Below are 26,099 nucleotides of genomic sequence, written 5' to 3' on the forward strand. Positions count from 1 at the left end.
ACAGGGATGATGGTGGAGGACTTGAGACAGGCTGGTACATGGCATGTCTCCAGGGAGGTGTTAAAGATGTTGGTGAACACCGGAGACAGCTGGTCAGCGCAGTGCCTGAGGGTGGCTGGAGAGACAGAGTCCGGCCCGGCTGCTTTGCGTGGATTCTGCCTCTTGAAAAGTCTATTAACTTCTCCCTCCTGAAAGGAGATAGTCGTCTCTGTAGTATTGGTGGGGGATGGGGCCTCTTGGGTTGGAAGGGGTGGTTCAGGACAGTCCAATTGTCTTTCAAATCTACAGTAGAACTCGTTCAGGTCGTTGGCTAGGCGGGAGTCGTTAGTGGTGTGGGGGGCTCTGGGTTTGTAGTTGGTGATCTGCCTGAGCCCTCTCCAGACAGAAGCAGCGTCGTTTGTAGAGAAGTGGTGTTTTAGTCTCTCTGAGTACAGTCGTTTAGCCTCTCTCACCGCTTTGCTAAACCTGTTCTTCGACTCCTTGAATCTGTCTCTATCTCCACTCCTAAACGCTTCCTCCTTCTCCAACCTCAACCTTCTGAGCTTTGCTGAGAACCAGGGCTTATTGTTGTTAAAGTTCACCCTGGTACGTGTTGGGATACAGCAGTCCTCACAGAAGCTGATGTAGGACGTCACAGCCTCTGTGAGTTCATCCAGACTATTGGTAGCAGTCGTGAACATATCCCAGTCAGTACAGTCTAAGCACGCCCGCAAATCTTCCACAGCCTCACTGGTCCACTGTTTAGATGTCCTCACAGCAGGTTTACAGAGTTTTAGTTTCTGCCTGTATGCAGGAATCAGGTGGACCATGGCATGGTCAGAGTGTCCTAGTGCTGCTCGGGGGACGGCGTGGTAGGCTCTACTGACTGTAGTGTAACAGTGATCCAGAGTGTTCCCTTCTCTGGTTGGGCATTTAATGAATTGTATGTATTTGGGGAGTTCGTGGCTGAGATTACCTTTGTTAAAGTCGCCAAGTACGATAACCAACGAATCTGGATTTGCTCGCTCCACACTCAGAATCTGATCGGCGAGCATGCGTTGGGCCTCTTTAACCTGAGGACAAGGCGGCAAATAAACTCCGACCAAAATGAGCGACGCGAACTCGCGAGGCGAGTAAAACGGTTTACAGGTTATAAAAATTGATTCAAGGAGTGGAGAACAATGTTGCAGAATCACTGTGACATCTACACACCAGCCACGGTTAATGTAAAAACAAATACCACCGCCTTTCGTCTTGCCGGAGAGTGCTATGTCACGATCCGATCTTACAAGATGGAATCCTGCTAGTTGTAGCGAAGTGTCCGGAATCAAATCACACAGCCATGTTTCCGTGAAGCACAATGCAGAAGCTGAAAGAAAGTCTTTGTTTTTTACCATCAGTAGCTGAAGTTCATCCATTTTGTTGTACAGTGAACGTACGTTGGAGAGGAAAAAGCTCGGAAGCACTGTTCGGATCCCGCGTCTGCGTAGCCGTACTAGAGCCCCCGACCGTTTACCCCTTGGGCGGCGTTTCGTTGCTTGAGCAAAGCCTAGCGCGGCATTGACTAGAATGCCTACTAATTCTGCCGCTGGAAGCAGAAAAGTAGGAATTAAATCCACAGGAGTTGTTTCCCTGATATTTAAAAGTTCGTCTCTTGTTAGAGAACTCCGAAAATCTTGGCAAAACACTGAATTGACAGACAAAACAAGACAAAACAGGGCGCACCGACCGGCTGAGGCTACCATCATCAGCGCCATCTTCGCACCAGCACGGGTGTGCTGAACAGCAGGACTCTCTCACCAGCACTGGTGTGATGAACAGTAGGCCTCTCTCACCAGCATGGGAGTGAACAGCAGGCCCCTCTCACCAACACGGGGGTGATGAATAGCACGCCCCTCACACCAGCACGGGTGTGATGAATAGTAGGCCTCTCTCACCAGCACGGGTGTGATGAACAGCAGGCCCCTCTCACCAGCACGGGTGTGTTGAACAGCAGGCCCCTCTCACCAGCACGGGTGAGCGTGAACCGGCTCTTGTGGACGCGCGGTGGCTCGAGGTGCCGTCTGCTGCCTCTGCTCGGTTACGATGTTTTCTTGTTCATGTTTTTTGCGTGTTGCGGTTGCACTCGATTCAAGAGGCGAATGGCTCACAGGGCTTTACCAAATGAATTAAACTGAGAACTGAGGTTCACGCAGAGATCGTTTGCTTGTTGAGTTAGCGAATCTTCATCTGCTTCCAAATGAATGAAATAAATCACTATTCAAGACACGTCACATTTAACAAGGCGCGATTCTTGAACGCGTTAATACAGTACACATTTCTGGTATTTTTGCGTGAATTATTTTCAGCTGCAGCCGATTCCGATATTACGTAGAGCATTTGGCGCCACAATCTTACAGCACACTCGTCCCAATTGACGTAGCGCGCCAGAATGCTAATCTCCACCCGTAAAATACAGCACAACAGCGAAGTTATTTTTCCACACCGAGCGCATCTATTTTTCCAAATTGCGTTCATAAAACGCCCGTGCTGTATTAGACGAGTTGTGAAACAAAAAAAGAAGCAAAAAAGCCACGCTAAAAAACAAAAAAACACTATACTGTATTAGGTTTTCTTGTCATCCTTTTTAAAACAAAAGCAATGCCATGGCTGCAATTCACTAATATACATGTTTGTACATTACATTGTGTTATATTCACAAGTCTTTTTTGCAGTAAAAAAAATTACGATATTAAAGTGAACATCGCGTCCGCGTTTCTCATTGGAGGCTGATGGAGAGGGATGGTAATAAAAGAGCCACTCCGCAGCGCCGCGCACTACGATCCTCTGATTTGCATCTCGCCTCCTATAAAAGGAAATCAACGCGCGTACGACAGGCACACTCGTTCTCGTCTTTTCTGACGTGCTACAGCTGTACGCGCGATATGCCCGATCCTCCCGCATCAAAGAGCGCTGGACCCGCGAAGGTTCCTGCCCCCAAGAAGGGCTCCAAGAAGGCCGTGACCAAGGCTACGCGCAAGGATGGCAAGAAGCGACGCCACCGCAGGAAGGAGAGCTACGCAATTTACATCTATAAGGTGATGAAGCAGGTGCACCCCGATACCGGCATCTCGTCCAAGGCCATGAGCATCATGAACTCGTTCGTCAACGACATCTTCGAGCGCATCGCTTCCGAGGCGTCCCGCTTGGCGCACTACAACAAGCGCTCCACCATCACCTCTCGGGAGATCCAGACCGCAGTGCGACTGCTGCTCCCCGGCGAGCTGGCCAAGCACGCCGTGTCGGAGGGCACCAAGGCCGTCACCAAGTACACGAGCTCCAAGTGAAGCCTCGACTCAACCATTAATTACAAAGGCTCTTTTCAGAGCCACCCACATCTCCGAACCTGCTTGTGCCAGTGTTAGCAGGAGCGCAAAACGAAACTTCAAACATAGAGCACTTGTCCAGGGTTTTGACGTTGCGCGCCGATTTCTCGTCAGCGTAGACCGGGCTGGAGTCGCAGCCGGGCGCTCGGTACTCGCGATGACGCGAGGCGCCGTCTGCTGCTGCCGAATGCAGCAGCGGCCCCGCTCTCGGTTCATGCGGACATCGTTCATTGAGTGAAATGGAGAGATCCAGCGCATTTTTACCTGTACCCACGTGAAAAAAAGCAATAACAATATATATGCCACATCATATTCACCATTGATGTCATCTGCAGCCGATCCAGATATAACATTGGATATGTGGCGCCATAACCTTGCACTGCAATATATTTAATTCCTGGTTGTCACAGCAAAGCATAGTGTGAACGCGATATCGGAATAGGCGACAATTTCTCATGGGGCGAATTTATACTTCGGTGATCGTGATTTTTAATTTTTACAAGAAGTGAAATACAACCTAGTTTAAATGTATTTTCGGGCACGAACTAACATGTTGCACGTATATATAAAAGTAAGCGCCTAGCATGGATGACTCGTGCAGTATAACTGATAATCATCTCAATGCCAAGAGAATAGATATATATCCCTGTGATCACGTCTTTCCGGCATTTTTGCGTATTATTGTTTACAATAAAGTGAAGTTTCTTCACTTTATTTAGATTGATGCAGAGCACTGTAAAGTTGTTTTCGGAAAGGTTTTTGCTTGAGAAAAGAAAATCCGTTAAAGACATCAACGGCGCTCAAAGGTACTACTGCATTGTGATGAACATTCTGAAATGATACAAACGATGCACTTTTTGTTGATTAAGAAGAGGAGTTCACGACTCGAGATCAGTGCACGCTGCCAACCAACCAGCACGCGCCTCTTTGCACGTCACGACTCCGCTGACCAGTGAGCGCGCGCTCTGCGCTCTTACCAAGCAGACGGCTCGTAAGTCCACGGGCGGCAAGGCTCCACGCAAGCAGCTCGCCACAAAGGCAGCCCGAAAGAGCGCTCCGGCCACGGGCGGCGTCAAGAAGCCTCACCGCTATAGGCCCGGCACCGTCGCTTTGCGCGAGATCCGCCGTTACCAGAAGTCCACCGAGTTGCTCATCCGCAAACTGCCCTTCCAGCGCCTCGTCAGGGAGATCGCGCAGGACTTCAAGACCGACCTGCGCTTCCAGAGCTCTGCTGTCATGGCTCTGCAGGAGGCCAGCGAAGCGTACCTTGTTGCGCTCTTCGAGGACACCAACCTGTGCGCCATCCACGCCAAGCGCGTCACCATCATGCCAAAGGACATTCAGCTCGCCCGCCGCATTCGTGGCGAGCGCGCTTGATTGCCCAGCTCGGCCCTCAAAGCACAACACAAAGGCTCTTTTCAGAGCCACCACTTTCGCATGAAAAAGCTAACTTGTGTGTCCTTCAAAGTTCGCATGCCTGTTACGGCGACCTTCGTTTGCCAGTCACAGCTATCACGAGTCGCAAGGCTTAAGCGACCAAGTTCATTTTCTATACCCCTCTGCTCATATTTTGCAATATCACAAGTCCGTGTTGTATTTAAGCGTTGTGGAACCATGTCTACATAATGTACAGTAAACGGCTGATTTCGGTGAAATACATGAACTATTAAACGCTCTTTAAAGCTCAAACTGAAAATACGTTCGCATTTTGCAAACTAAGAGACCGAGTTATTCACGCACATATATTTCTAGGCATTGCCCGAAGAGGCGGTTAAATTAATATATAAATACACCGTATAGGCGCATGGGATATCAATCATGAGCTCAAGGCTATCACAATGATTTCTTATAACCAATGAGGTCCCTCAAATGATGATTATAAAAAAAAATACATTGATAGTGGCGGAATCACCTTGCCGCTGAATTTGTTTACGGTTAACTCTATCATGCTTAAAACTTGAACCTATTAAGTACGTGTATCGCATTGTTTCATTCATAAGATGTGTCCGCATAAAAATATATATATATATGGATATATATAATTAAAGTCAACATCGAATCCTCGCGTCCCGGCTTTTCATTGGTCTCTCAGGAGAGGGCGGGACCGAACGAGAGGAGCCATTCAGCAGCGACGCGCTCTACGATCCTCTTCTCAGCTATAAAAGTCGCTCAAGGGGGTTGCGGACGATCATCACAACTCGTGCTTGCTTTGTCTCCAGTGCTTTTAGTAATCTCGGTTCCTTCACCATGTCAGGACGCGGCGAGACCGGTGGCAAATCTCGGGCAAAGGCAAAGTCCCGCTCTTCCAGCGCCGGCCTGCAGTTCCCCGTGGGCCGTGTTCACAGGCTGCTCCGCAAGGGCAATTACGCCCAGCGGGTCGGCGCTGGAGCTCCCGTCTACCTGGCAGCCGTGCTCAAGTACCTCTCTGCCGAGATCCTCGAGCTGGCTGGCAATGCCGCCCGCGACAACAAGAAGACGAGGATCATCCCCCGACACCTGCAGCTCGCCGTGCGCAACGACGAGGATCTGAACAAGCTCATGGGCGGCGTGACCATCGCCCTTGGCGGTGTGTTGCCAAACATCCAGGCCGTGCTGCTGCCCAAGAAGACCTCTCAGGCAAAGAAGTGAACGCGCCGCCGCCTCTACCACCACAACAACGGCTCTTTTCAGAGCCACCCACTTGCTTGCAAAGAGCTCGGACAGTCGTACACAGGGGTTGTGTTATTAGTAAGGACAGCGTCGTCTCGTGGCCCTCGTCCCAAATTACTCGCAATTAATCGAATGCTCTGCTCATTATAGATACCCCTTTTCTCTAATTTAGGAACGGTGTTTGAGCAGCATTCCAACATTGCATCAATCATGAAACATGGTTTAGAATAAATTGAGGGCGTTAGTATTTTAAGAAAGTATTGTCTTTTTAAGATAAAAAAATGTTCTTTTTGAGCGGTCAGATGGCATAGGCTATTTGACGCCATCACCTTATGTTAGGGTCGCCGGCCCCCGGGATCTCTCCTGCCTGCGACCCTGTCCGCGAAGTACCGACGCTCCCAGACTCTCCACTAGTGTGGGAGCTGCCGCCGCCGCACTCCTCCCCGGGCGGGGAAAGGTCGTCGCGCTCCTGTTCCCTCCCCCTGTGCTGTCCCCCCCCGAGTCCGGGTTTCCTGCCGGTGAGGCATCACCCTCGACCGCCCTGGGACCCGCTAGCGCTTCGCCGGCACCCAAATGCGACGCTCCCCGCCCGCGCAGTCCCACGCACCAATCACACGCGGGTAACAGGGGGTTAAAGGTCGGAGGGTAAGCGACGTCGTTCGTGCTCACTCCGGCGATTGGGGGGATTGGATTAAACGGGTTTAAAGGGCTATGCGATGGGCATGCGTGCGAGATGGGTATCCGCTCGCAACGTGGGAGTCCGCAGCCGACAGTTTGTAGCGCACACACTCCACGCGGCGCCGCTCCACACACGCGGCGACCACGGCGACAGCAAGCGCACCCACGCTTCCACTCTCTTTCCACACCCTCGCAAAACCACACCAGTCCGTTATGTAACGACCACCGCGACAGCAAGCGCACCCACGCTTCCACTCTCTTTCCACACCCTCGCAAAAACCACACCAGTCCATTATGTAACCGCCGACGATTTATTCCACCGCGTCGGCGATCCCTTATTTAACCCAGTCAGTCGGGATCAGCGGGGCAGGACCAATCTATCTCTCGATAGTCGGCACTACACTCTACCTGTCCTTCTCCCCTTTACCCTCTCCGGTTTTCCTCTTAAGCTAAGTCCCAACTCCCTCTTTCTCTCTCTCTCATACTCACGGTTCGTCGTCACCGCCGGCTGGTCCTCGCGGCGCGTCGATACGTCCCACGGACGTTCGCGCGGCTGGACTCGGGAGTTGACGGGCCTGGGGTTGACTCGAGTAGCCAGAGCCCTTTGTCCTTCGCCCTCACTCGCTTTATTCTTTCTACATCAAAAGGGCTACCTGGTGCCGACTCGCGGGCCAATCAGCTCGCTGGGATCACCCGCCAATCGGTAGGCCCATCTGTATCCCAGCATCCCCCGGGCTGTTGCTTTCAGCAACGTCCGCATCTAAATTTACCTGCTCAGCGGATATCCAGCCAGAGGGCGACCCTGCGTTCCCGCCGCTCGTGGCTCTGACCTCCTCCCTACCTGCCCTGCCGACCCGTGTGCGTGAGGTGCGTACTAACCGCGGTGGCGGGGCAGCCCCGCCGTGAACATGTCTTTCTGGATTCCGAACTCCCGGCACAGCGCCTGAAACAACTCGGCCTCGAACTCGCTACCCTGGTCGGTAAGGACTCGCTCCGGGATCCCGTGCTTAAGTACATAGTGCTCCACGAACGCCCGGGCCACTACCAGGGCCGTTTTATCGGGGATGGCCACCGCCACGAAGTAGCGGGTGAAGTATTCCACCGCTACGAGGATATAGCGGTTGCCCCGGTGGTATCGTGGGAACGGCCCCTGGAGATCGATGCCGACCAGCTGGTTCGTCCGACTGACGCGGAACAGCCTTAGGGGTACCTGGTATCGTGGCGGTTTCGGTTCGCACTGCTGATAAGCGCGGCAACCCTGTACCCAGGCGGCCACATCTTGCGTCAATTTGGGCTAGAGATACTGGCGACGCAGAGTCTCCCGAGTGCGCCGTTCCCCATCATGGCCCCTGAGCGGGTGGTCGTGTACCAGCCGTAGCAGCTGGGGTCGCACCTGGGCGGGAACACAGATGCACCCCGGCTGGCCGGCCTCGGTAAACTCCCGTACCACCCCGTTCTGCACACACAACCGGGCATACAAACCACTCCAGGGCCCTGGTAGTGTGCTTTTCCCCTCCCGCAGGGCCGCTTCCACCGCCGCCAGCTCCGGATCCCGCTGCTGGGTCTGCCTCAGCTGCTCGTCGTTCAGGCCCGGGAAGGCGCAGCCGACGTCTTCCTGGATCCGTCCGATCGGGGCGGGGTGGTCTGCTGGGTCCCGAGTCGTGGGCCATGCGCTCGCCGTGCGGTCGACTGGGTCCGCGCCTCCACCTGTGGGGGTCTTTGTGGCGCATACCGCACTTTCTCTCGCCGGGGAGGGGTTAGGTTCAGCGGGTTCCCGGGAGTCCGTTGCCTGTCGGCAACGTCGCCCCGTGAAGCACGGGCAGGCCTCCTCCGCCCTCGTCTCAGCACACACCGCGGGTCGCCGTGATAATGCGTCCGCGTTTGCATGCGTCCGCCCCGCCCGGTACTCGATTTGCAGGTTGTACTCCTGCAGCTGCGCCAGCCATCGGGCCATCTGCCCCCGCGGTTCCTTGAAGGTGAGGAGGAACTGCAGAGCATAATGGTCCGTGCGCACCCGACATTTCCTGCCGTACAAATACGGCCGAAACTGTTTACACGCGAAGATCACCGCGTACAATTCCTGACGGGTCACACAGTAGTTCAGCTCGGCCCCGCTCAGGGTCCGGATGGCGTACGCAATCACCCGTTCCATTCCTTCCTGCACGTGCGACAACACCGCACCCAGCCCGCTGCTGCAGGCGTCGGTGTCCAAAATAAAGTCGGTGGTAAAATCGGGGAAAGCCAGTGTGGGGGTGTGTGTGAGGTGGTCTTTGAGGGTGGTGAAGGCCGTCTGGCAGGCCTCCGTCCACTGATAGGGGTTCTTGGGGGAAGTGAGTTGGGTGAGGGGGCGTGCAATCTCGCTGAATCCCTTTACAAATCGATGATAATAGGTGGCGAGCCCCAAAAATGTTCTTATCTCCGTCAGGTTTCTTGGCTGTGGCCAATCCACTACGGCGCGTACCTTGTCCGGATCGGTGCGCACCCCCGCCTCGCTGACGCGATGTCCGAGGTACCCCACCTCACGCTGTGCGATGTAACACTTACGCGGCTTGAGCTTGATATGAGCCGCTCGCAGTCGCTGGAACACCTCCCGTAACCTGGACCAGTGCTCAGACAGAGATCTACTGAACACGATCACATCATCCAGGTAAATCAGGCATTGCTCCCACTGCAAGCCCCGCATCACCAACTCCATCAGCCGCTGGAACGTCGCGGGCGCGTTGGTGAGCCCGAACGGGAGTACTCGAAACTCGAATAGTCCCATCGGGTTGGTGAATGCGGTTTTTGGCCGATCCTCCTCCGTCATTTCCACCTGCCAGTACCCGGACGCGAGATCGAGGCTGGAAAAATACTGCGCTCCGTCGAGGCTGTCAAAGGTGTCGTCGATACGCGGTATGGCAAAGGCGTCGCCGAGGGTGACTGCGTTTAGTTTGCGGTAATCGACGCAAAAACGGGTTGACCCGTCCTTTTTCGTTACTAGTACCACCGGGGCAGACCAGGGGCTCGCCGAGGGCTGAATTATGTTATCGCGGAGAATGTCCCTGACCGCCTCTTTGATCTGGGCGTGTTCGGGTGCGCCCACGCGGTACGTGGGTAGCTTTATGGGTCGGGCGGCCCCGGTGTCGATTTGGTGCTTAACGAGATCTGTGCGACCCACGTCTGAATCGTGTTCGCTGAACACGTTGGCGTACTCCCGCAGTAACCCGCGTAGCTGATCGGCCTCTCCCTTGGGTAAATCTGCCCAAGGTACGTGTACCGCGTCAAGAAGGTGGACGACGTCGGCGTGGGGAGTCGGGCCGACTCGCCAGGCCATGTCCTGTTGTTCCTCGGGGCGACCGGGGTCCTCCGCCCAGAGTGCGAATACCGAGTCGCTGGAGTGGCGCGCGTGTAGGGGGTGCACGGTGGCTACTGTGGTGCGCCATCGTAGTATTGCTGGGGTGCCGTGGGGGTTAAACACACGCATAAACAATCGGCCCCCATCGGCGTTTTCCAACGTGGCTGACCCCACAACCCCGTATCGTTTTGCCAACTCCGGGTGAGGAGTTAGCATTACCTCCCCCGATGGTCGGTGCGCGGGGTCGGTGGAGGGTGTCGCCACAGGCACCAGCATCTCGGCGAGCAGCCCGATGGTGACGGCCGTCGTCAGGGTAGCGGCCAGGGGTGTGAAGCGGGGGCGATTCGGCTCCCGTCCCAGGAATGGAATCCGTTCCCCGCTGCCTTCCACGGTGGCGCACCGCTGTCGGGGCTGCACGTTGAGCCCCAGCTTCTCCAGGAGGTCGGTGCCTGCGATACACTCGTGGCACAACACACTCGAGACGTAGAACTCCTGGGTGCACACCTGGTGGCCTACGCGGACCTCCAGGGTGGCCCTCCCCAGGAGCCACATTCCGGCTCCGCTCGCCGTGTGCAGTGCGCGGTCCGGGGCCTGCAGGCGGCTCACGTCGACCCCGACCGCGCTGCAGTGCGCCGCGCTCAAAAGCTAGGCCACCGCCCCCGTATCCAGCAGGATCCGGGTACGCATTCCGTTAACATGCCCTTCTACCAGCGACGTGGCCCCCGTGATTCCTGCCACCAGCTCCCGTAGCCAGTCGCCAGGAGTCACCGCGTCCACGGGCGTTGTCGCTGGAACCTGTGTGAAGATCACTCGCTCGCCATTATTCCCACTGTCGTGGATATGTGTCGGGACCTCGTTGATTGCACCCCTAGGTGGTCCACCCTCTAGGGGGCGTTGGCGTTTTAACCCCGGCGCCTTTCTAGCGCGGGCGATCTGGGGACAGTCCCTCACCAGGTGCCCTCGCTGGTCGCACAGGTAGCATGCTCGGGGAAGGACGGCGGCCCCGTAGGAGCCTCCCGCCCGCTCCCTCTTTCCCCTCCCGTACGCCGCTGCCCAGACTCCGCCTCTAGTCGGGCTACCCTCCCGGCCAGCCCTCCCAACTCGGTCTGAACCGTCTCTACCGTAGTCTGCAGCGTAGTCATATGTGCCCGTACTTGGGTTACCTTGTTGTCCACTTGGGTTACCTTGTTGTCGATCCCCCCGATGCCCGCCTGTATCCCCGCTACCCATCCCGCGGTGGTCTCGCGGGATACCGGAGGCCCCCTTTCCCGACCCCCTACCGTCCTGGCGAGCTCCTGTTCCTCCTCTTCCTCCTCGGTGGACAGACTTGCGATGGTGCGCTCCCGTCCCAGTCCTCGGAGCTGTGCGCGTTCGCTAGAAATTCTTTCACATTTGCGCGCGCGCTCGACAAGGGCATCAAAGGGGAGGCGCGTACAGTTCACGTCTGGCTGCCACCACGCCGTGCGCGTTAAGTATCGCTGGATTTTCTCTGCGGCCAGCTCCTCAATCGCTTCCGTGGTGTACCTCGGGTGTGCGATCTTTGTTAGCTCACACACATCCTCGGCATAATCGCGCAGGTCCTCGCCGGGTTGGCGACGGCGTGCCTCTAAGGCCGCTTTTGCCTCCTCCTCATCGCGCGTACCGAAGCGCAGATCAAGTCGGCGCATCAGCTCCTCTAGCTGTGTCTGCGCGCTTGCGGGTAGGGCCTCCACAAAATCAGCTGCCCGCCCATCCAGATTCATATTAAGTTGACGTAGCGTCTGAGCGTCCGTCCACCCATTAATTTCCATAGCCCCTAGGACGTTGCGGGCAAATGCTTTCCACGAAAGTGTACCCCGGCCAGTGAATATATGCCTTATTTTCGCGTGGGGTAACGCGGGGGTTCGTACCGCTTCTGACGCCAAATTGTTAGGGTCGCCGGCCCCCCGGGATCTCTCCTGCCTGCGACCCTGTCCGCGAAGTACCGACGCTCCGAGACTCTCCACTAGTGTGGGAGCTGCCGCCGCCGCACTCCTCCCCGGGCGGGGAAAGGTCGTCGCGCTCCTGTTCCCCCTCCTGTGCTGTCCCCCCCCGAGTCCGGGTTTCCTGCCGGTGAGGCATCACCCTCGACCGCCCTTGGACCCGCTAGCGCTTCGCCGGCACCCAAACGCGACGCTCCCCGCCCGCGCAGTCCCACGCACCAATCACACGCGGGTAACAGGGGGTTAAAGGTCGGAGGGTAAGCGACGTCGTTCGTGCTCACTCCGGCGATTGGGGGGATTGGATTAAACGGGTTTAAAGGGCTATGCGATGGGCATGCGTGCAAGATGGGTATCCGCTCGCAACGTGGGAGTCCGCAGCCGACGGTTTGTAGCGCACACACTCCACGCGGCGCCGCTCTACACACGCGGCGACCACCGCGACAGCAAGCGCACCCACGCTTTCACTCTCTTTCCACACCCTCGCAAAAACCACACCAGTCCGTTATGTAACGACCACCGCGACAGCAAGCGCACCCACGCTTCCACTCTCTTTCCACACCCTCGCAAAAACCACACCAGTCCGTTATGTAACCGCCGACGATTTATTCCACCGCGTCGGCGAGCCCTTATTTAACCCACTCAGTCGGGATCAGCGGGGCAGGACCAATCTATCTCTCGATAGTCGGCACTACACTCTACCTGTCCTTCTCCCCTTTACCCTCTCCGGTTTTCCTCTTAAGCTAAGTCCCAACTCCCTCTTTCTCTCTCTCTCTTACTCACGGTTCGTCGTCACCGCCGGCTGGTCCTCGCGGCGCGTCGATACGTCCCACGGACGTTCGTGCGGCTGGACTCGGGAGTTGACGGGCCTGGGGTTGACTCGAGTAGCCAGAGCCCTTTGTCCTTCGCCCTCACTCGCTTTATTCTTTCTACATCAAAAGGGCTACCTGGTGCCGACTCGCTGGCCAATCAGCTCGCTGGGATCACCCGCCAATCGGTAGGCCCATCTTTATCCCAGCATCCCCCGGGCCGTTGCTTTCAGCGACGTCCGCATCTAAATTTACCTGCTCGCGGCCATCCAGCCAGAGGGCGACCCTGCTTTCCCGCCGCTCGTGGCTCTGCCCTCCTCCCTACCTGCCCTGCTGACCCGTGTGCGTGAGGTGCGTACTAACCGCGGTGGCGGGGCAGCCCCGCCGTGAACATGTCATTTTTACTCAAGTCACGGCGCCACGGTATGTGTTAGCGTCGGAGGAGACCGTCCAATTCCCTGGCCGCAGGAAACCGTGAAGATTATCCCTTTACGAGGGCTTCTGGGTGAAAATCTGTCGGCCAGGGTGTCTCCCCACGCGCTCTAATGGGGGGGGAGTACGTGCATGTGTGTTCCGGTGGGGGGGGTGGGGAGGTGGTGGGGTGGAGCAATGTCGGCCTCGTCGCTCGGGGCGGCGAGATCGCAGGTGGGCCGCCCGCCGATCGGCTCCGTGGCGGCGGCATCACACTTACAGTACACACGCACGAATTGACAGAAGTTTTTTTTTTTTCCGGAAATGAGCGATGGAGGGCTTAAAAGGGACTGGGACGTGTGTTGCTGTGCGTTGGTGAAATAAATAAGTGCTTTAACCATTCTACAACTCCTTCACAATGAATAATTTACTACAGTATTGAGTTATAATTAATGATTGACACGTGACGAAAGTAGCTTAGGATTTCGAGTTTTTTTGCATCGTTATGAACACCTTGGTACTTTTCTCGCCTTCAAACAAATGAAGAGGATTCGTAGAATAGTTGAAACACTGCTTGAATTCACCAACGCACAGCAACACTCGTTCCAAACCAACCCCTAACACCCGTCCCACAGCCCCCTTTAACCTCTCCGCCCTTGCTCCCAATACACATCCACGTCTAGTACGCCTCTGGACCTGGTGCCGTCATTTGCCCGTTAACCCCTGACCCATCCAGCTTATTACCGCGCGTGTGATTGGTGCGTGTTCCTGAGAGCGGAGATGTCGTGTCTGCGTGGTGCATGTGCGTAAGGGTGGCTCGCAGATCCCTTAAACAATAAATTCCATCAACAGATTGCTTGCTTACTCCTTGAAATGATGGGTCGGATCTTCGCTGCACTTCGACTCGTCACACGGACATTCGAGTGCCTGGGAAGTCGACGGGCCCGAGCCTGGCTTGAGTACAATACGAACTAACTCTATCCCTACCTTCTCTCCTATTTTTTTTTAAGTCTGTGGTGCCGCCGCAGCGGAGCCGCTCCAGCGGAACCGCGCCCACTACCGCGGCGCCATCACCTATGCCGCGGATTTCCCGCCACTCTCCCGGGGCCGGTGCCTTCTCATACGTCCGCGTTTTGGCCCCTGCACAGTCGTGAGGCCGCTGCAGCAGGGCCACTCTGCCGAGGTCGTGCCCACCGCTGCAAAGCCGCCACCGGGGGATGTCGACGCCGACGCTGCGCACCCTCACCACCCCCCCCCCCCCCCCCCCACACACACGAACGTACACACGCCCCACGTAGAGCCAGGAGGGGAGGTCACCCGGAAGTCCCTAGTGGGATCGAACTTCATGGTTTCCTGCAGCCGGGAAATTGGGCGATCTTCCCCCCCCTGTAGCTGACATGCACTGCGGCGCCGCGACCTGATATTAAAGTTGCATGGTCGCGGCAAGGGCCATCGAACCACCGCGAGTGGAGCCTCACACATGCACGGGTCAGTGGACTGGTAGCGGGAGGACAGAGAGCGGACGTCGGTGAGATCACTGCGGCGACGTCATCTGAGCTGGGATCCGGACATCGAAAGGGCGGGAGAATCCGAACCCCTGATTGGACGGGAGGCCAAGGGTCGGAAAGAGCAAAAATTCCTTTGTTGTAGGTAGGATAAAAAGGAGGGGGATCGGGGTAGCAAGGGGGTTCTTCTGGTTCAAGATCATCGCGGTCCCGGGAGCAGGAGAGTCAGCCATCCGAGACGTCCATGAGACGTACTCCAGCATCGGCAGGCTCGTCGCCTCATTCCCTCACAGCGGTCAGTACATCGGGGAGAAGTAAGTACGAGTGAGAGAGGCGTAAGTTCAGCCGTTTTACATCCAGGATAGAGAGCGGGGTGAGCGGTAGGGGAAATCGACTCGTAGACCTCCGAGGGATAGGTTAGCGTCCACTGACCATACCATCACAGGTAAATAAAATTCGCTAGTGGGGGGAAAAACAACTGTGTTGTGTGGTCTTTTGGGAGTGTGAAGTGGAGGGCAGTGTGCGCTGGGTGTCTACGTGTATGCGCGGCTGTGCACCTCGAGACGAAGCGTGCGTTGTTTACGTGCCCGCACGATTGCCCACCATAGTGCTTAGCGATCGCGTACCTGGGTGGCGGTGCCGCGGTCACGCACCCGCACACGGGTCTGGTCGCGAGATAGCGAGTTAGAGCGCCGAGCGTGCGCGTATTCGCGTGACTGTTTGAGCGGGACCTTTAACTCAGAGCCAAGCGAGCTTCCCCAATCAGCGGCGCGCGCACGGCAGAAACCCCGCCCGCCCGTCCCCCGGCTCCAACCCCTTCGTGTGCGATTGGTCTGTTTACGGGCAGAGGGTAGGGGCGTGTTTGTTATTGTCGGCACACGTGGAGCGCGGGTGGGAGGGAAACACGCGCCGCGCCTGTTTGTTTATGGGCGGGACGGAGATTTACTGGTGAGCGCGCTTACAGCCCTACCCCGCCTTTACACAGTGTAACGCATCGCAAGTGCGGAGCGTACGAGCCGCTAATTAAACTATGCAAACGCGGGCTACATCCCAGGCAGAGGTACAGGGGGGCGAGACGTTAGGGGTCGTTAGTCTGGACCTGACGGAGCAGCCGGGGGGTAGCGGTGTGAGTGGAACGGGGGAGTCGGTGGGCAGCGGCCCCTGGCCGGGAGGGTAGCCCGACTAGAGGCGGAGTCTGGGCAGCGGCGTACGGGAGGGCAAAGAGGGAGCGGGCGGGGAGGCTCCTACGGGGCCGCCGCCCTTCCCCGAGCATGCTACCTGTGCGACCAGCGAGGGCACCTGGTGAGGGACTGTCCCCAGATCGCCCGCGCTAGAAAGGCGCCAGGGTTAAATGCCAACGCCCCCTAGAGAGTGGACCACCAAGCGGTGCAATCAACGAGGTCCCGAAACAAAACGACGATAATAATAATGGTAAGCAAGTGACACCCACACAGGTCCCGGCCACAACACCCACGGACGCGGTGAGGACGGGCGACTGGCTACGGGAGCTGGTGGCAGGAATCACGGGGGCCACGTCACTGGTGTAAGGACAGGTGGACGGGCAGCGCACCCGGATCCTACTGTACACGGGGGCCGTAGCCTCACTCGTGACCGCCGCGCACTGCAGCGTGCTCGGGGTTGACGTGAGCCGCCTGCAGGCCCCGGATTGCGCGCTGCACACAGCGAGCGGAGCCGGAATGGGGTTGCTGGGAAGTATCTCCCTCGAGGTCCGTCTCGGAAACCAGGTGTGCACCCAGGAATTCTACGTCTCGAGTGTGTTGTGCCACGAGTGTATTGCAGGTACGGACCTCCTGGAAAACCTGGGTCTCAACGTGCAGCCCCGCCAGCGATGCGCCACTGTGGAGGGCAGCAGGGAGCGGATCCCGTTCCTGGGACCCGAGCCGAATCGCCATCGCTTCGCACCCGTGGCCGCTACGCTGGTATCGGCCGTCACCATCGGGCCACTCGCCGAGATGCTGGTGCCAGTGGCAACCCCCTCCGCCGACCCCGCACACCGACCAGCGCGCGAGGTAATGCTAACTCCTCACCCAGAGTTGGCAGCGCGGTACGGAGTCGTAGGGTCAGCCACGCTGGTAAACGCAGATGGGGGCCGACTGTTCATGCGGGTGTTTAACCCACACAGTACCCCGGCGATGCTACGACGACGCACCGTAGTAGCCACCATACACCCCCTGCATGCGCACCACTCTAACGACTCGGTGTTTGCACTCTGGGCAGAAGACCCTGGCCACTCCGGGGACAACCAGGATCTGGCCTGGCGGGTCGGCCCAACCCCCCGGGGCCGAGATCGCTCCCCTACATGATGCGTTACATGTGCCTTGGGCAGATTTACCTAGGGGGGAGACCGATCAGCTGCGCGGGTTGTTACGAGAGTACGCCGACGTGTTCAGTGAGCACGATTCAGATGTAGGCCGAACAGACCTTGTTAAGCACCAAATTGACACAAGTGCAGCCCGACCGATCAAACTCCCCACATACCGGTTGGCGCGCCCGAACGGGCCCAGATCAAGGAGGCAGTTGCGGACATGCTACGCGATAACATAATTCAGCCCTCAACGAGCCCCTGCTCTGCCCCAGTGGTACTAGTGACAAAAAAGACGGCTCGACCCGATTCTGCGTTGATTACCGAAAATTGAACGCCATCACCCTCGGCGACGCCTTCCCCATACCACGCATCGACGACACCTTTGACAGCCTCGCAGGAGCACGGTACTTTTCCACCCTCGATCTGGCGTCCGGGTACTGGCAGGTAGAGATGGCGGAGGAGGATCGGCCGAAAACCGCGTTCACCTCCCCAATGGGGCTGATCGAGTTTCGAGTGCTGCCGTTCGGACTCACTAACGTGCCCGCGACGTTCCAGCGGTTGATGGAGTTGGTAATGCGGGGCTTACAGTGGGAACAGTGCCGGATTTACCTGGACGACGTGATAGTGTTCAGCAGATCTCTGTCCGAGCACTGGTCCAGGTTGCGAGAGGTGTTCCAGCGACTACGAGCCGCCCATCTCAAGCTCAAGCCGCGTAAGTGCTACATTGCGCAGCGAGAGATAGGGTACCTCGGACACCGAGTCAGCGAGGCGGGGGTGCGCACCGATCCGGAAAAGGTGCGCACCGTAGTGGAATGGCCACGGCCCAGGAATCTAACGGAGATCAGGTCATTCTTGGGACTCGCCACCTATTATCGTCGATTTGTTAAGGGATTCAGTGAGATTGCACGCCCCCTCACCCAACTCACCTCCCCTAAGAACCCCTATCGATGGACGGAGGCCTGCCAAACGGCCTTCACCACCTTCAAAGACCACCTCACCCACACCCCTACCCTCGCCTTCTCCGATTTCACCACGGATTTTATCTTATACACCGATGCCTGCAGCAGCGGGCTGGGCGTGGTGCTGTCACAGGTGCAGGGGGGGACGGAGCGGGTCATCGCATATGCCAGTCGAACCCTGAGTGGGGCTGAGCTGAATTATTGCGTGACCCGTCAAGAACTGTATGCCGTGGTCTTCTCGTGTAGACAGTTCCGACCGTATTTGTACGGCAGGAAATGTCGGGTACGCACTGACCATTATGCCCTGCAGTTTCTCCTTACATTCAAGGAACCGCGGGGGCAGATGGCCCGGTGGTTGGCGCAGCTGCAGGAGTACAACCTGCAAATAGATTACCGAGCTAGGCACACGCACGCAAACGCGGACGCCCTGTCGAGGTGGCCCGCGGTGGGCACCGAGACGGGGGCGGAGGAGGCTTGCCCGTGCTTCACGGGGGGCCGTTGCCGGCAGGTGGTGGACCCCCAGGGGCGCACCGAGACTAACCCTCCCCCGGTGAGAGACAGTGCGGTATGTGCCACAGAGACCCCGGTAGGAGGAACCAGGGGCCCGGAGGACCACTCGGCGGACACGGAGTCCTCACCAGGGGGCCCGACGGGTCGCTCAACCCCACCCGATCGGATCCAGGAGGACGTCGGCTGTGCCTTCCCGAGCCTGGACGACGAGCAGCTGAGGCGGATCCAGCTGCGGGATCCAGATCTAGCGGCGGTAGAGGCGGCCCTACGGGAGAAAGAGGACACCCTGCCAGGGCCCTGGAGTGGTTTGTATGCCCGATTGTGCGTGCAGAACGGGGTGGTACGGGAGCTAACCGAAGCCGGCCAGCCGGGGTGCATCTGCGCACCCGCCCAGATGCGACCCCAGCTGCTGAGATTAGTGCACGACCACCCGCTCGGGGGCCATGATGGAGAACGGCGCACTCGTGAAACCCTGCGCCGCCAGTATCTCTGGCCCAAGTTGGCACAAGACGTGGCCGCCTGGGTGCAGGGCTGCCGCACGTGTCAGCAATGCGGGCCGAAACCGGCGCGATACCAGGTACCCCTGAGGCCGTTCCGCGTCAGCCGGACGAACCAGTTGGTCGGGATCGACCTGCAGGGGCTATTCCCGCAATCCCACCGGGGCAACCGATATATTCTTGTAGCGGTGGAATACTTCACACGCTATCCCGTAGCGGTAGCCATCCCTGATAAGACATCCCTCGTAGTGGCCCGAGCGTTCGTGGAACACTACGTACTGATGCACGGGATCCCCGAACGAGTCATTACTGACCAGGGTAGTGAGTTCGAGGCAGAACTATTCCAGGCACTGTGCCGGGAGTTCGGGATCCAGAAGGACCGAACTACGGCGTATCACCCCCAGGCAAATGGGATGGTAGAGAGAATGAACCAGACCCTAGCGGGGAAGCCTAAACGCATGGCGGCCGCGAATCAACGGGACTGGGACGAACACCTCCCCTATGCGCTGTTCGCCTACGCCACCACAGTATACCTCCACGGGACAGACCCCGTTCCTAATGATGTTTGGTCGTGAGTCTCGCCTGCCTACAGATCTGCTGTTCGGTGTCCCTCCACCGCAACGGGAGGAAGGGAGCCACCCCTTGGAGCACCTGATGGGGACCCTGCGAGAAGCAAGGGTCCGTGCCTACCCGCAAGACGAGACCGCACACCGGCGGCAGGAGCGGGGCACCCAACCCCGGATGGAGCCCCCCTTCTACTCGGCGGGCTCTAAGGTATGGCTGCACACCCCTCGCGTCGGAGCCGGTTAGGTGGGGAAGCTAACCACATACTGGCGGGGGACCTGGACTGTGGGGCGACAAGATCTCCCCCTGGACGGTACTGATTCAGAGGGGGGAGAGGGGCCGGGAGATGGTGGTTAATGTTCGGCGACTAAAACCGTGGAGGGCGGCCCCAGCGAGGGAGAACCCCGCCGTTCAAAGACCCCAAAACTCCGGGGTCCCCACACCCCCGATACCCGGGGGCCTCGCAGAGTATATGGGCCCCACGGGGTCCCGGGCCCCAGGGGGTCCCGGCCCAAGCCAGGAGGGACGAGGACGGCGCCCCCTGAACCCTACTGCTTCCGAGTTTGTCTCCAAGCCTGCAGATACCCAGGGCCAGAGGGAACCATTGGAGTGGAGAAGGAGACTGCCGCCGGAACCCCAAGAGACGGAGCCACCACCCTCGAGACCAGCCACGAGAGCCGGGCGGGTCCGCGGACCCCGCGGCGCTACCTTGTAGGGGCAACCCAGGTGAGGTGCTCCAGTCAACCCGGGATGGGGACTGGCACCTCGGGGGGCTGTGTGGTGCCGCCGCAGTGGAGATGCTCCAGCGGAACCGTGCCCACTACCGTGGCGCCATCACCTATGCCGCGGTTTTCCCACCACTCTCCCGGGGCCGGTGCCTTCTCAGACGTCCGCGTTTTGGCCCCTGCACAGTCGTGAGGCCGCTGCAGCAGGGCCACTCTGCCGAGGTCGTGCCCACCGCTGCAAAGCCGCCACCGGGGGATGTCGACACCGACGCTGCGCATCCTCACCACCCCCGCCCCCACCCCCACACACGAACGTACACACGCCCCACGTAGAGCCAGGAGGGGAGGTCACCCGGCTGATAGGTTTTTGTCCAGAAGTCCCTAGTGGGATCGAACTTCATGGTTTCCTGCGGCCGGGAAATTGGGCGATCTTCCTCCCCTGTAGCTGACATGCACTGCGGCGCCGCGACCTGATATTAAAGTTGCATGGTCGCGGCAAGGGCCATCGAACCACCGCGAGTGGAGCCTCACACATGCACGGGTCAGTGGACTGCTAGCCGGAGGACAGAGAGCGGACGTCGGTGAGATCACTGCGGCGACGTCATCTGAGCTGGGATCCAGACATCGAAAAGGCGGGAGAATCCGAGCCCCTGATTGGACGGGAGGCCAAGGGTCGGAAAGAGCAAAAATTCCTTTGTTGTAGGTAGGATAAAAAGGAGGGGGATCGGGGTAGCAAGGGGGTTCTTCTGGTTCAAGATCATCGCGTTCCCGGGAGCAGGAGAGTCAGCCATCCGAGACGTCCGTGAGACGTACTCCAGCATCGGCAGGCTCGTCGCCTCATTCCCTCACAGCGGTCAGTACATCGGGGAGAAGTAAGTACGAGTGAGAGAGGCGTAAGTTCAGCCGTTTTACATCCAGGATAGAGAGCGGGGCGAGCGGTAGGGGAAATGGACTCGTAGACCTCCGAGGGATAGGTTAGCGTCCACTGACCATACCATCACAGGTAAATAAAATTCGCTAGTGGGGGGAAAAACAACTGTGTTGCGTGGTCTTTTGGGAGTGTGAAGTGGAGGGCAGTGTGCGCTGGGTGTCTACGTGTATGCGCGGCTGTGCACCTCGAGACGAAGCGTGGGGTGTTTATGTGCCCGCACGATTGCCCACCATAGTGCTTAGCGATCGCGTACCTGGGTGGCGCTGCCGCGGTCACGCACCCGCACACGGGTCTGGTCGCGAGATAGCGAGCTAGAGCGCCGAGCGTGCGCGTATTCGCGCGACTGTTTGAGCGGGACCTTTAACTCAGAGCCAAGCGAGCGTCCCCAATCAGCGGCGCGCGCACGGCAGAAACCCCGCCCGCCCGTCCCCCGGCTCCAACCCCTTCGTGTGCGATTGGTCTGTTTACGGGCAGAGGGTAGGGGCGTGTTTGTTATTGTCGGCACACGTGGAGCTCGGGTGGGAGGGAAACACGCGCCGCGCCTGTTTGGTTACGGGCGGGACGGAGATTTACTGGCGAGCGCGCTTACAGCCCTACCCCGCCTTTGCACAGTGTAACGCATCGCAAGCGCGGAGCGTACGAGCTGTTAATTAAACTGTGCAAACGCAGGCTACATCCCAGGCAGAGGTACAGGGGGGCGAGATGTTAGGGGTCGTTAGTCTGGACCTGACGGAGCAGCCGGGGGGTAGCGGTGTGAGTGCGACGGGGGAGTCGGTGGGCAGCGGCCCCGACCATTCAGTGATGGCGGGGGACGGTAGCCCCCACAAGTCCTCTACATCAAAGATAAATCGGTGCTAATCCGCTGGCCTCCCGTCCAATCAGGTGCCTCGGATTTCCCGCCACTCTCCCCCGACCGGTGCTCTCTCAGACGTCCGCTTTTTACCCTCTAAACAAGCGCATCTGTCCTCCCAATCAGTGGATCGGTCCTGTTTTTCCCGTCGTTCGTGACTCCGTCCCTCCGCTACCTGCCTGCTGACCCGTGTGTTGTGTGTGCTTTCTACCCGCGGTGGCTCAGCAGCCCCGTCGTGACCATATAATTACAATCCAAGTCACGGCGCCGCGGTGCACGTTAGCATCGGGGGAGGTCGCCCAATTCCCTGGTCGCAGGAAACCATGAAGCTTGGTCCCATGAGAGGGCTTTTAGGTGAAAACCTGTCGGCCACGTGACCTCCCCTCGGCGCTCTATGTGGGGGTGTGTGTGTGTGTTCATGTGGAGGGTGGTGAGGGAAGAGCAGTGTCGGCCCCGTCGCTCGGAGGTGGCGGCGTCGCGTCCACGGCGACGGCAGGACGGCTTCGCTGCTGCGACATCACAGTTGCAGGCACGGCTTCGACGGAGCGGCTTCGCTGCTGTGGCACCACAAGTACGAAAGAGAGAGTTGGGATTTAAGCGTCAAAGCCTAAGGAGGTTAATTCGAAATAGGCGGGACAGATTGGGTCTTAGACCGTCGGGAACACGTTAGTTATTCTACTAATATTGACTCCGGGCTACGTAATAATTAGCCTCGGACTCGCCGAGAATAAACTGTTAGTGATCAATAACCTTGTCGTGTGGTGTCTGCGAGTGTGGGAAGAGCGCATGGCGGTGTGAGTCCGCTCGTCGTAAAACGAAGATTTGCGCGCAAATAACTCTATTGAGGCGGCCAGTGTGCGCGCACCCGACCGAAGTTCCTGCGTCATTGTGCCCTGTGTTTGCGCGCGAGTGCGTATTTTCCCACGTGTTTGCGCTCGCCCACGCGTGTTCGCTCGGGAATTAACGCGCAGGCATTATCGCCCGTAGTGTGCCGGGGATTGACGCGCGAATATTACCTAGTAAATTGAGCGTGGGGGAGTGGGCGAATGAAGCTGCGTAGTAGCTCCTTACCCACGCCAGCGCCCGCGCCGCAGATGGTCTATTTTTTGCGCGTGCACGTGGTGAGCGACGGTAGACTCGCACGGGTACGCACGGGATTATTAATAAGGCTATTTTTAGCGCGTGCACGAGATGGCCAATAGGGACGGGTGGCTGCGCGTACCCGAGTGTGGGCAGCGGCGCGCACGGGCTCTCCCGTGCAAGGAATCTGGGAGTGTGTGTGAATGTGTTAGGGTCGCCGGCCACCGGGATCTCTCCTGCCTTCGACCCTGTCCGTGAAGTACCGACGCTCCCAGACTCTCCACTAGTGTGGGAGCTGCCGCCGCTGCACTCCTCACCGGGCGGGGAAAGGTCGCCGCGCTCCTGTTCCCCCCCCTGTGCTGTCCCCTCCCGAGTCCGGGTTTCCTGCCGGTGGGGCATCGCCCTCGACCGCCCTGGGGCCCGCTAGCGCTTCGCCGGCACCCGAACGCGACGCTCCCCGCCCGCGCAGTCCCACGCACCTATCACACGCGGGTAACAGAAGGTTAGAGGTCGGAGGGTAAGCGACGTCGTTCGTACCCACTCCGGCGATTGGGGGGATTGGGTTAAACGGGTTTAAAGGGCTATGTGATGGGCATGCGTGCGAGATGGGTATCCGCTCGCAACGGGGGAGTCCGCCGCCGACGGCTTGTAGCGCCCACACCCCACGCGGCGCCGCTCCACACACGCGGCGACCACCGCGAACAGCGAGCGCACCCACGCTTCCACTCTCTTTCCACACCCTCGCAAAAACCACACCAGTCCGTTATGTAATCGCCGATGATTTATTCCACCGGGTCGGCGAGCCCTTATTTAACCGAGTCAGTCGGGATCGGCGGGGCAGGACCAATCTATCTCTCGATAGTCGGCACTATACTCTACCTGTCCTTCTCCCCTTTACCCTCTCCGGTTTTCTTCTTAAGCTAAGTCCCAACTCCCTCTTTCTCTCCCTCCCTTACTCACGGTTCGTCGTCACTGCCGGCTGGTCCTCGCGGCGCGTTGATACGTCCCACGGACGTTCGCGCGGCTGGACTCGGGAGTTGACGGGCCTGGGGATGACTCGAGAAGCCAGAGACCCTTTTTCCGTCGCCCTGACCCGCTTAATTCTTTCTACATCAAAGGTGGCTACCTGGTGCCGACTCGCGGGCCAATCAGCTCGCTGGGATCACCCGCCAATCGGTAGACCCATCTGTATCCCAGCATCCCCCGGGCCGTTGCTTTCAGCGACGTCCGCATCTAAATTTACCTGCTCAGCGGCCATCCAGCCAGAGGGCGACCCTGCTTTCCCGCCGCTCGTGGCTCTGCCCTCCTCCCTACCTGCCCTGCCGACCCGTGTGCGTGAGGTGCGTAATAACCACGGTGGCGGGGCAGCCCCGCCGTGAACATGTCATTTCTACTCAAGTCACGGCGCCACGGTGTGTGTTAGCGTCGGAGGAGACCGTCCAATTCCCGGCCGCAGGAAACCGTGAAGATTATCCCTTTAATAGGGCTTCTGGGTGAAAACCTGTCGGCCAGGGTGTCTCCCCACGCGCTCTAATGGTGGGGGGAGTGCGTGCGTGTGTGTTCCGGTGGGGGGGGTGGGGAGGTGGTGGGGTGGAGCAATGTCGGCCTCGCCGCTCGGGGCGGCGAGATCGCAGGTGGGCCACCCGCCGATCGGCTCCGTGGCGGCGGCATCACATAGCCCCCCGAGGTGCCAGTCCCCATCCCGGGTTGACTGGAGCACCTCGCCTGGGCCGCGCCCACGAGGTAGCACTGCGGGGTCCGGGGGATCCGCCCGGATCTCGTGGCTGGCCTCGGGGGAGGTGGCTCCGTCCTCGGGGTTTCCTGCGGCGGTCTCCTTCTCCACTCCAGTGGCTCCTCCTGTCCGTCGGCACCTGGGGGCTGGGGAACAAACTCCGCGGCAGTGGGGTTTAAGGGGCGGCGTCCCCGCCGTCCTCTGGTGGGACCGGGACGCCTCGGGGCTGGGGGCCCGGCGGGGCCCATGTAGTGCGCGAGGCCCCCGAGCACGGGTGGCGCAGGGGCACCGGGATTTCGCGGTACTCGGGCGGCGAGGTTCTCCCCCGCCGGGGCTGCCCTCCATGGTTTTAAACGGGTGGACATTAACCACCGTTTCTCGGCCCCTCTCTCCACCCTGGATTAATACCGTCCAGGGAGAGATCTGCCGTACCACGGTCCAGGGTCCCCGCCAGTAGGTGGTCAGCTTCCCCACCTGTCCGGCCCCGACGCGAGGGGTGTGTAGCCACACCTTGGTGCCTGTCAAGAAAAGGGGGAGCTCCACGCGGGGTCGTGTGCTCTGCTCCTGTCGCTGATGCGCGGCCTCTGTGATGCCGCCGCCCCGGAGCCGAACAGCGAGCGGCCCACCTGCGATCTCGCCGGCCCGAGCGACGAGGCCGACATTGCTCCACCCCACCACCTCCCCACCCCCCCCACCTGAACACACACGCACGCACTCCCCCCACCATTAGAGCGCGTGGGGAGAGACCCTGGCCGACAGGTTTTCACCCAGAAGCCCTCGTAAAGGGATAATCTTCACGGTTTCCTGTGGCCAGGGAATTGGACAATCTCCCCCGACGCTAACACACACCGTGGCGCCGTGACTTGAGTAGAAATGACATGTTCACGGCGGGGCTGCCCCGCCACCGCGTTTAGTACGCACCTCACGCACACGGGTTGGCAGGGCAGGTAGGGAGGAGGGCAGAGCCACGAGCGGCGAGAAAGCAGGGTCGCCCTTTGGCTGGATGGCCGCTGAGCAGGTAAATTTAGATGCGGACGTCGCTGAAAGCAACGGCCCGGGGGATGCTGGGATACAGATGGGCCTACCGATTGGCGGGTGATCCCAGCGAGCTGATTGGCCCGCGAGTCGGCACCAGGTAGCCCTTTTGATGTAGAAAGAATAAAGCGAGTGAAGGCGAAGGAAAAAGGGTCTCTGGCTACTCGAGTCAACCCCAGGCCCGTCAACTCCCGAGTCTAGC

General features: G+C 58.8%; 3 protein-coding genes across 3 annotated transcripts; all 3 read left to right on the forward strand.

The window, feature by feature from the left end:
* Positions 1 to 2,835: 2,835 nt before the first annotated feature.
* LOC142929533 (histone H2B type 3-B-like) lies at positions 2,836 to 3,332 on the forward strand. The gene has a single exon (XM_076070956.1). The coding sequence runs from the start codon at positions 2,904 to 2,906 to the stop codon at positions 3,303 to 3,305; it is 402 nt and encodes a 133-aa protein (XP_075927071.1). The 5' UTR covers positions 2,836 to 2,903; the 3' UTR covers positions 3,306 to 3,332.
* A 596-nt stretch (positions 3,333 to 3,928) lies between these two features.
* On the forward strand, positions 3,929 to 4,738 carry LOC142929600 (histone H3-like). The gene is made up of 2 exons (XM_076071183.1): positions 3,929 to 3,939; positions 4,298 to 4,738. Exons 1-2 carry the CDS (start codon positions 3,929 to 3,931, stop codon positions 4,719 to 4,721), a joined length of 435 nt encoding a protein of 144 aa, XP_075927298.1. The 3' UTR covers positions 4,722 to 4,738.
* Positions 4,739 to 5,496: 758 nt separating this feature from the next.
* Positions 5,497 to 5,999, forward strand: LOC142929409 (histone H2A-like). The gene has a single exon (XM_076070827.1). The coding sequence runs from the start codon at positions 5,592 to 5,594 to the stop codon at positions 5,970 to 5,972; it is 381 nt and encodes a 126-aa protein (XP_075926942.1). The 5' UTR covers positions 5,497 to 5,591; the 3' UTR covers positions 5,973 to 5,999.
* The last annotated feature ends 20,100 nt before the right edge of the window (positions 6,000 to 26,099 follow it).

The sequence above is a fragment of the Petromyzon marinus genome, chromosome 31 (genome assembly GCF_048934315.1).
Source record: "Petromyzon marinus isolate PM22_M1 ecotype Great Lakes invasive population chromosome 31, UKy_Petmar_22M1.pri1.0, whole genome shotgun sequence".
Classification (NCBI taxonomy): domain Eukaryota; kingdom Metazoa; phylum Chordata; class Hyperoartia; order Petromyzontiformes; family Petromyzontidae; genus Petromyzon; species Petromyzon marinus.